Here is a 9,902-nt window from a genome sequence, read left to right as displayed (position 1 = left end):
ATCCACTGCTTGTGACGGAAACAGGTAATTCCTGCTCACAGCTATTTATATGCAGGCAGAGGAATGTAGCCATGTAAATATGTTATCAATTCTGACCTTTCAGTTATTTGTGCTGCGTGTTTTTATACCAAAAAAGAGCTCTATTTAAAGCAAATCAGGCAACTAAGCCCATTTCATTAGAAAAAGAATTTAAGCAAGCATGCTTTGATTAAATTCTCACTTAACGTGTCTGATTTTATATTCACAAGGATCAGAAATCTATTGCTAGCTATTAAAAAATATGATCTGAAAGAATGAAAAATAACTGTCGTTGTTGTTGTCTAAGATACAGTTTCTCACTTTGCCATGGCCTGATATGGAAAGGTGCCTTGTCCAAAAACTTTGTGTTGAATGGTCCCCAGGAGAATATGCTAAATTAACATACAGTGAAATTGGATGTAAATGATTACTGAGTAAGATTTCTGAATCCCTGTGTGATCCTTGTTAGTTCCTCTAACCTGAGATTTCTCCCTTTGCTTACAGGATGGCCCCGAAGCCGGACAAACGGTGAAGGTGAGTGCTTATTATGCAGAACACAAATTAAGAGACAATTATAAGTACTAATAAAAGATCAAAGCTAGTCGTCTGCAGACCATTGCCGTATCGTTATTTTATCCTTGAGATAAAAAAATCCCAAGTGTACAATAGCTGTAAATACTTTTTATTGAAATTGCACAGGATAATGTTTACAGGTTTTCTTTCTAGACAAAAATTTTCAATTGTGAAAATATCTTTTCTAAGCTGCTGGGTGTATTTACGCAAGGAAAGCCTTAGAAAAGAGGCATCTGTTAAAGTTTTTTGTTTGTTTTATGGAGAAAATATTGCCCTTCCATTCATAATCCCTTTGTTTGTCTTTTTATTGCCTAATGAATTGTAGCTAATTATAGGAACAGTTAAACTGAACCACATTATGAAAATATACCTTTTGTCTATGCTTTCTCTCTACATATTCACATCACATTCTTGTTACTGAAGTTCAAATGTAATGGAGCCAGTGAAGCTTAAAAACAGATTTTAAGTGTACTTCTGAAAAAAAGGCGGGGGCATGGAGGGGAAGAGAAGGATTTATGATTATACTCTGCACTTGAGTAATAGTATAGATAACATCCAAGATGGCTCTCCAGCCATGTTTCACTGCCTCGTAATGCAAATACAAGTGCATGTGTAGTTAGATTATATGCCTGAACATTGGATAAAGGCTATTTTTTACGTTTGAAATCAAAGGAAAGTCAAATATGGCTATGGGTTAGCACTTTGTAAAATCAAATTAGATGTCTCAAAGAAGCTGTTTGGGTTGATTAAGATAACTGTAACAACCAAATGATGGCGTATAGAAACATTTTACTTCTTTCCAATTTGCTGTATTGACCTTATTTTTCCTACTCCTTCTTGTTGCCTGCTTCAGATATTTAGCAGAGAGGTAATAGGGAGAGAGAAGAAGAAATCAGAAAATCCCCAAGCTTTGGGAAGCTGAGGAGTGATGAAGGAATGTAATACAATTTACTTCAGTACTGCAACGAAACAGGTTCCTCAGCTCATGACTTAGAGTGCATTGGGTGGGTTTCTCTGGGAATGCCTGTTGATAGGTGAAATTCTCAGTTTAAATACTTTCCAAAGTAAATTTTGTCATTAACACCAACATGTTTTAACAAGCAGATCACGGGATTTCTTTTAATATCTTGGACAAATATTTTTTCCATGTAAAGAAATGGTTTATAGGAATGATTATATTAAAATGTGAGAAAATTTGCTAGTATGAATGAGCAAAACTAGATGTAAAAATTCCCATCTTCTGTGATTGTGAACAGTAACAAATGCTTATGTAGGCCTTAAAAAGGCAAAAAATTCAGTATTATTTTGTATTCGTAACAGAGACAAAGGGCATTAAGTGTTAACCTATCCAATACATTGCAAAATGGTAACCACCCTTCGTGCTTCCTTCTCACACTTCTAATAAGCAATGAGATGAAAATGACCTGCTCTTACAGCTGTGAACCCCAGACTCTGTAAAAAAGAGTGTGTATTCATAAATCAGAGGTTAGCAGTTTACGTTTCTCTACTTTTCTGCATCATTGGGCAACACTGTAATTTATCATCATCACTTTGGGATGTTTATCATCCAAAAATGCCAAGAACTATTTTCTTCAGAGAACTTAGAGCTTTCAAAACTTGAATAGGGGAAGAAATTACTATGATCAAGATCTTCTTTAAAGTGAACAATAGGGTGGATACATAAATAGCTAGTTCCATTTAAACTGTTTTGAATCAGAAAGTTTGAAAAACCATCTATGTGAGCTACAAATAATTTATGAACCTTAAATTCCATGTGTCATGTGTTTCTGTATGTGTTTTTCTTCATGTATCAGAATGCACAATAATCCAGTCTTTCTCTAAGGGAACTTTTAATAAAAATTTCTAGAACAGACTAAACATTAAAAAAACATTCTAATAGTAAGAATAGCAAAGCATCACAATAAACATCCAAGGGAGTTTGTGGAGTGTCTGTTTCAACAGGGTAGGCAAGTGTATGTCAGGAGCTAATTAAGTGCAGGTGATCTTACTTTGAATCGGGTCACATACCAGATGGCTTCAAGAGTCCTTTCCATTCATATTTTGTATAATTCTGTATACCTGTATAAATATAGGCTACTGTATGTGCTATGTAGGAAGAGAATTACAGGAAACAGGGGAAGAGTATAGGCTCTTAAACTGGTCAGTGCACAGCTTTACTACAAAATGGGAAGAGCTATCAGCCTAGCTGAAGACAAAAACTGACTGAGAAATTTTACCTGAAAAAGATTCGGAAATTCTCTTTCCTTGTCAACAAGAAGGAATGATAATCCATGTCCAAGAAAACTTTTGGAACTTAGTTTGAATATGAGTGTCGGGTCTTTCTTTGCTATGGAGATGTCGAAAATTATATGTGCAGTGCATGCATCAGGTTTAAAGGAAATTACCCTTTCAGTGCGATTTTGGATAGAAATCAATAATAAGATTGTCTGCCAGTGTTACATGTTCATTGTGCTGGTGTGAAACCTGCTGGTGTGTGCAGGCTTCAGTCAGAGGTACCATGTACTGCCATGTCAGGATACTATAGCGGTGCCTCTTGGACTAAAACCTTCCTAGTTACCTAATGGGAAGCTGTTTATAACCTAACATGTAGCTCTGTTATTGCTGTACTCTGTTCCTTGTGGATACTGTCCTCCTCTGAATCTAAGCCAGCAGAGCCTGCAGGACAGCGTTGTAGGGAAGCTTATGGTCCTTTCAAATTCCTCTATTATTGCAGTCTGTATGTTTGCATTGGATGGCTCTTTGGAAGAAATTATACTTATACCTGACCCCCAGCTCACCAATACTTTAGAAGTGTAGATGGGTCTTTTCTTACCCTTTAGCAGCTGGAAATATACATTTGCTAAGGAATTCTGAACCATGTCCCAGATCTCAGACCATAAAACAGTACAATATATTGCATCGTAGTCTTTTTCATAGCTGTCCACAGATTGAACCTATTCCAGCCCTGTCACCTATTTATGAGAGGGCCAAATGTCCCTCTCCAAAGGTGGTCGCAGACTTGCACGCTTTGTGTTTTATTGTAAGACGTTCTTGCACCAACTCACAACAGAGAATCTGAGCATCTCTGGGCAGTGTGTCAGCAAGAATAACTATCTTCCAGCATTAAAGACATTTTGAATACTTATTTCTTCTTACTTGAGAAAGGAAGGAATTATCTTTTAAAGAATATTTCTCTCTGCAATTTTGAGCTCTGTTTTTCTTGGAGAACACAAAACCCATGGTATCCTTGTGCCAGGAATGGAGTGTGAGTTTCATGCCGGTCCTGTTTGAGAATGCCTCAAATATCCAGGCAATTTCATGGATCAGGGAAATCAGCTCTGCATCTTAATGCAGGGCTCTTATTGCTATGTCAAGTGAGTGACGTTTCAAGATTTCCCCAATATATTTTATAGCCTTCTTTTCAACATCAAGTCAGCAAATGCTCTAGATGCCTTGGTGGATGTATAGCATAGTGTAGAATAAACTCTCAGGTTTACCTTTTATGTGAGATTCAATCACAAGAAACTCCATGTACTCTGTACTCCGTAAAGGCTAAACAAATCAAGCTGGCAGGAGCATGATGCAACTAATTTATCTGTAGAGCCAAGATAATATTGCACAGCAAGTGTCCATTGCACAAACACATATGAACACATACTCTACTTTGCAGCAGTGTCAGAGTCTCCAGCAGCTCAGCACCGCCACTGGTATCCATGAGTAAGTGCCTGTTTGCCAATTATAGGTTTACCTAAATAAATGAGAAGGCAAGGCTGATGGTGGCAGTGTGGGTATATCTGCAGAAATTTATTTTATATGTCACACATTCCGCTAATTATTTTACACTGAGAAGATTGTCTCACGATTATTTTTTGATGTACATGTTTTTCTTTCCCAGATGTTTTTTTAATGTTGTGTTAAATCAATCCACCTGGCTTGCATTCTTTAGAAATCTTAACCTGAACTGTAGAGTCTAGGGTTTATTTAAGCTCACAGCAGACTACTTTTTCATACTATTTGTCTACTTATCTCTGGACCTGAAGTACTGGACTTCACGTTTGAGTCTTTAAATTTAATCAGATAGCATTGCAGACTGATTACATCAGAAGGATTAAATTCCCTAACTGCAATACTTTTGATGCCTCAGCCTGCTTTCCCTGCAGACTGGCAGATGTGAGCCCTTGTTTAATGGAGTATTGGAAACCACCTTTTGCTCTCTTAAAGGAGCAAAAAAAGCTGGCATTTGAGAAATGCAAAGATTTTTCTTACGTCTAAACAAATATAAAAATTCAAGTAGAAAAAGCATGGAAGAAAGAAACAAGTTTTTGAAAGCCATATTGTACTGAAATGTGAACAAATGGTCTTGTTTGTTTTACCCTTAAGAATGATGATTCTTTTGAAAGTTTGTGCGATGTCCAAAAATGATTTGATGAAGTACAGCAGTCTCTTTGAACTGCTTTGAGAACTACACTAATAGTATTTGGTTGGACACTATGCAATATTGCAAATAGGTAATTGGTACGGCAAATTCAGTAGTCTCAGGACTGCTATGTCTGTTTTGAGCTCATAATTTTCTTTCTGTTTCAGTACTATACTTAAATTGGGGAGGGGTGTGGTGGGAAGTTAGTGGTGTATGTTTTCAAAGCTGGGATTATACTGCCCCTTACAGAGATGGGGAAGCAGCAGGGGCATCCAGATAGTTTGCCCTCCCTCCCTTAAAGCCTTTTGCTAGCTCTTTGTTTTCTACTCACTCTAAGTAATAATTCCTGCCCTTTCCTTCAAGGCCCTTTTCAAAATCTGCGTTGTGTTGGTCTAATTCTCCTTTCAGTCCTTTGGCCAGACCTATGTTTCCTATGATGCAATTAATGGATATAGCACTAGAGTCCCAATTTCCTCTTTGCTTTCTCAGGTCCTTACTCCTGTTCATTACATGTAACATTTAGGTTTTGACTGAACTATAAGCTTTCCAGGAAAAGCATCATATTGCTTTTTTGTTTGCCATGCTTATAGACCAAAGAGGCACTGGTGGATCTGTAAACCCTCCCTTAATACAAATAATAATATGCAGGACCTAGAATGAAAATGGTTCTTAAGGCCTCTTTAATTTGTACAGGTCAGTTCCTGTACTTAAAACATGGTAACAGTTGACAACAGTAAGAAATTTCTGTGTCCAGTATACACTCATGTAAAGTTATAGAGGTTTTTTGAAGACTGAAAGAGATGAAAGAAAATTGGGAATGTGGAAACAGCCTAGTGATTGATGGACATGACACCATCCTAGCTGAGAATACCAAAGGCTCCAAGGCACTGATAAATTGAAATGATGACCTGGATAATGAAGTCTGATCTAGAAATATCGGGTTGTGAAGTTCCCTGAAGGGATGGGGACAGAAATTTTTGAAAGATTCTCTTCAGCAGTGAATTATGATGGTTCTGAATCTGGATGGTTTTGAATTTCCAGTAGTGAATGTCATGACATGCTGTACCCCTGACTTGTAAAGTAGTATCATTCTCTGTCCCTGGACAAACACAGAATAGTCTGTATGGGCTAGAATGTAAAGAAAAAAACCAAACCAAAACAGGATTAAAAATGTGCAACTATAAATGAGGAAAGTAAAAGAAATTTCAAAAGATGTAAGTTGAAGAATGGTAATGAGAAGGAAGATTTTACTATTCCATGCCAGCAATTCTACCCTTCTTTCCTGCCATATGGATTTCTTAGATGAATATTCACTTTAGGTAGTTTAATTCCAAAAATACCCCCAGAGCTAGTCAGAGTTATTGACGCTGTCTAAATTAAACTATAATAAGCAAGTAAGTGGGCTCAAATGCTTGTTTAAATTGCCTTAGTGTACAGATATTAAAAGTCCTGCAGCTCTGTTGGCCACACCCAGCATCTAGCTCTTCCCTTGCTGGGCATGATCCCCTTCAGCAGCAGACCTGCAGAGCACTGGCTGCTGGCTTTTTTGTTCTCCCAAAGATCAATGGGTGAGAGCTAAACTGCAGGTAATGCGTGCAGACCTGCAAAGGTACTTGCATGTGCGTAACATGAAGGGTGTGTGCACTTCCAGGAATGTCCGTGGGAGCACAGATGTGCCTGTCCCAGTCCCCAGCAGCCACATCATGTGTCAGCAGAGCCCTGCAAGCCCGGGGAGAGACTGGGGCTACGGGTGGCTGTGCCAGCAGCTAGTCCAAGTGGAAAGCGAGCAGTCACCCCACAGAGCCCTGCTTGTGCTGGGACACTGCTTCATGCTGCCCACAGTGACCTGACTGATTACTGCAGGGAAGGGTTAAACACTGCCAGGGCTCCCCACGCTCTGCCCTTCTGTGCAGCTCCAGGAGAGCCTGTTCCTGCTTTGACAAAAGCATTTTAAATATACTTTTTTTTTTCTGGTATGTGTTCAGATATTTACAATTTTCATGACAGAAGAATCTTGAACAAATCAGTCATTCAGAAGGGTTTATTTGGGAGGTTGAAAGCTCTTCAATTTTTTTTCTTTTTTTTTTCTATAAACAGAGTTACATTTCAAAATGAGAAAGTATTTCTAGCAGAAAGGTGGAAAAGTTTTCCTCTGAAAATGTTATAACAGGGTATTTTGACAAAAAAAAATTCTTTATGAAAACAAACCCTCTTTTGGAAATACTTTCTGTTTTACTGAATTGCCATTTCATGACACAAAAAAAAAAAAATGGGGAGGGATGTTGAGAAATCCATTAATTGCTCTACATGCTGCTCTTCATTTGCGCCACAATGGCTGAGATTAGAATCAAAATTCCTATGTTTTAATTAGAAAGTATCTTTTACTTCTTTGTTCCCATGTTGCAGCAATATGTTTTGCATTTAAATCATTCTCTGTCTCAGAGTATGTACAATCGCTCAAATGCCATTCTTGAGTACAGGTCCTACAAATACCCTATTGTACTGTAAATGCAAACCCTCTAGAAATCCCAGACAATGCATGAGGTCTAAAATCATTAATAGCACAGTCAAGGCTGTCTGATTAATTTTTGTGTGGTTAGTGTATGAATTTCTTTCCAAGCTCCATCTCATCCATAATACTTTTTCTCTTTGTCAAGCTCGTATCTTGTAAACCTCTTCATTTAACAGGGAATGGTTTCCTTTTTTTTTTTTTTTTTGTTACAAAACATTGCGTTCAGCTAGAATGTAACTCACTAAGAAGTGTGCAAAAGCATTCCCATTTAATTCAGATGTGTAACTTGATGCTGTTTTGTGTCTTGTAGTAGGTGGAAATTGTTTATTAACCAAGTGTTGCAAAACTAGATTTCAGTTTAATATGTTTCTGACTCTTTCTAAAAATTAATATAATGCTTTATAACAGAATATTGTGTGCCAGTGCTCTGACCTCACGTGATTTTGCACGTTTGTCTTTGCATTCTTACCTACCAGGTACTGCTTTTGCTTCCTCCAAAGATCCACCATAAAATTATTCCTATGATGACTACAGATTAGAAGGGATGTCAAAGGGTCATGTGCAAAACAGACTTCTTTTCTTCATGCCAAGTGTGCCTTCTATAAGCAGGCATTTACCCACACTTAAATTGTTTTGAGGTTGAGTTTATTGGGTGTTCTTGCCCAAAGGCATTTTAGTTGACTGATCTGTGTTAAACTTTGGTGCCTCAGCTGTCTGGCTGGATGCTGTGACATCCCGAGTCTCCCTGGGAAGGGCAGAATCACGGTACTTTGCTCGTGTTAATGACCCAGTTTCAGCCAGACAAAGGGAACCCATTTATTAGAGTCCTGGCTGCCTTATCAATGCAATAATAAAGAAAATGTTAAGTTGGCTCTGTATTTTTTTTCCCCTTAAAGTCACCTGCCCTTCTGAAGATGAAAGAGCTGTCTACTTAAGGCTGTCCCTGCAGCTCCCCAGAGAGCCTGCACAGCTTGAATGAGTTTGTTGCTTAAAAATGCCAATAGGGAATGAATGTAATGTTTTTGCATGTGATAGCAAGGCAATGGAGGCCCTTCCTAGCCCTATGTTCCTTTATCATATGAAAGAGTAGGTGGTTACACTGTCCTATAACCTATTGAAATTCTAAGCACATCTGAAATACAAGTACCTCTGATCTAGTCCAGGCATTTTAGTCTGTTCTGGCAGCACCACGTCAGCCCATGTAGGACTTTATTTCTTTCAGAGAAAGAAAAGCCTCTGCTTGAAATTATTTAGAAACGGAAAACTAAGGTTAAAATAATAGAATAAAAATTGCTCAGCAAGCTCCAGACAGGATGACAGGGTGAAAAGTATGTAATATTTTTACTGTTTAAAAAAAAAAAAGTCAAGCATTCTGGATACTGCAGTGTTTTTTGGTATCATGCTCATTGCAAGCCAGGCTGGACAAGCCAAGAGCTTCCTGCAAAATAAAGCAAAACCCCTCTCTCAAGCCTCATCTCCCCCACCCTTCCTGAAAGCTGCTTGGGTGCCCTCTGGCAAGACCACTCATACACAGGGTCATTCCATAAAGCTAAGCTGTAGTTTGAAAGAATTTGAAATATGCCTCTAAAATCCAGTCTCTGGGAGCTTTATCAAATGGCCCCTCCTCATTTGTTTAGCGGTAGGAAAAGCCCACGCTGGCTGGTGATGGAAACGTTGCTGGAATAGCAGTTTCTGAGGTTGAACGAGAACGGATGCCAGTGCACCTCTTGTGTGGTGCTCACCATTTTGCGTTTTCCTTTCACTTGCTTGTAGTGATGGGAGTAAAAACCTGCAGCTTATGCAGTGCTGCTCATAGGGGGTGTCGCCCTCTATGTCAATGACCAGCTGGAGTGCATGGAGCTCTGCCTGGGGATGGATGAGGAGCTGACCAAGAGCTTGTGGGTCAGGATTAAAGGGAGGGCAGGGACAGGTGACATTACAGTGGGGGTCTGCTACAGGCCACCTGACCAGGAAGAGTGGATGAGGCCCTCTATAGACAGATAGGAGCAGCCTCACACTCACAAGCCCTGGTCGTCATGGGGGACTTCAACCACCCCGACATCTGTTGGAGGGACAACACGGCAGGGCATAAGCAATCCGGGAGGTTCCTGGAATGCATCAATGATAACTTCCTTCTCCAAATGATAGAGGAGCCAACGAGGAGAGGTGCTACCTTGTTCTCACCAACAAGGAGGGGCTGGTGGGGAATGTGAAGTTCAAGGGCAGCCTGGGCTGCAGGGACCACGAAATGGTGGAGTTCAAGGTCCTTAGGACACCGAGGAGGGTGCACAGCAAGCTCACTACCCTGGGCGTCAGGAGAGCAGACTTTGGCCTCTTCAGGGATCTCCTTGGTAGAGTGCCATGGGACAAAGCCCTGGAGGG

General features: G+C 39.4%; 1 protein-coding gene across 2 annotated transcripts in view; it reads left to right on the top strand.

Moving 5' to 3' along the window:
• Nucleotides 1-9,902, top strand: part of FHIT (fragile histidine triad) — a 503,760-nt gene that overhangs the window by 347,423 nt on the left and 146,435 nt on the right. For both annotated transcript variants that reach the window (XM_009329489.1, XM_009329488.1), the window contains exon 4: nt 523-552. In XM_009329489.1, coding sequence (XP_009327764.1) covers nt 523-552 — 30 coding nt within the window. The remainder of the gene's footprint in view (nt 1-522; nt 553-9,902) is intronic.

Source organism: Pygoscelis adeliae, unplaced genomic scaffold (genome assembly GCF_000699105.1).
Source record: "Pygoscelis adeliae isolate BGI_AS28 unplaced genomic scaffold, ASM69910v1 Scaffold148, whole genome shotgun sequence".
Taxonomy (NCBI): Eukaryota; Metazoa; Chordata; class Aves; order Sphenisciformes; family Spheniscidae; genus Pygoscelis; species Pygoscelis adeliae.
Note: the sequence above shows the minus strand (reverse complement) of the source record. Positions and strands in the feature narration are given on the sequence as shown.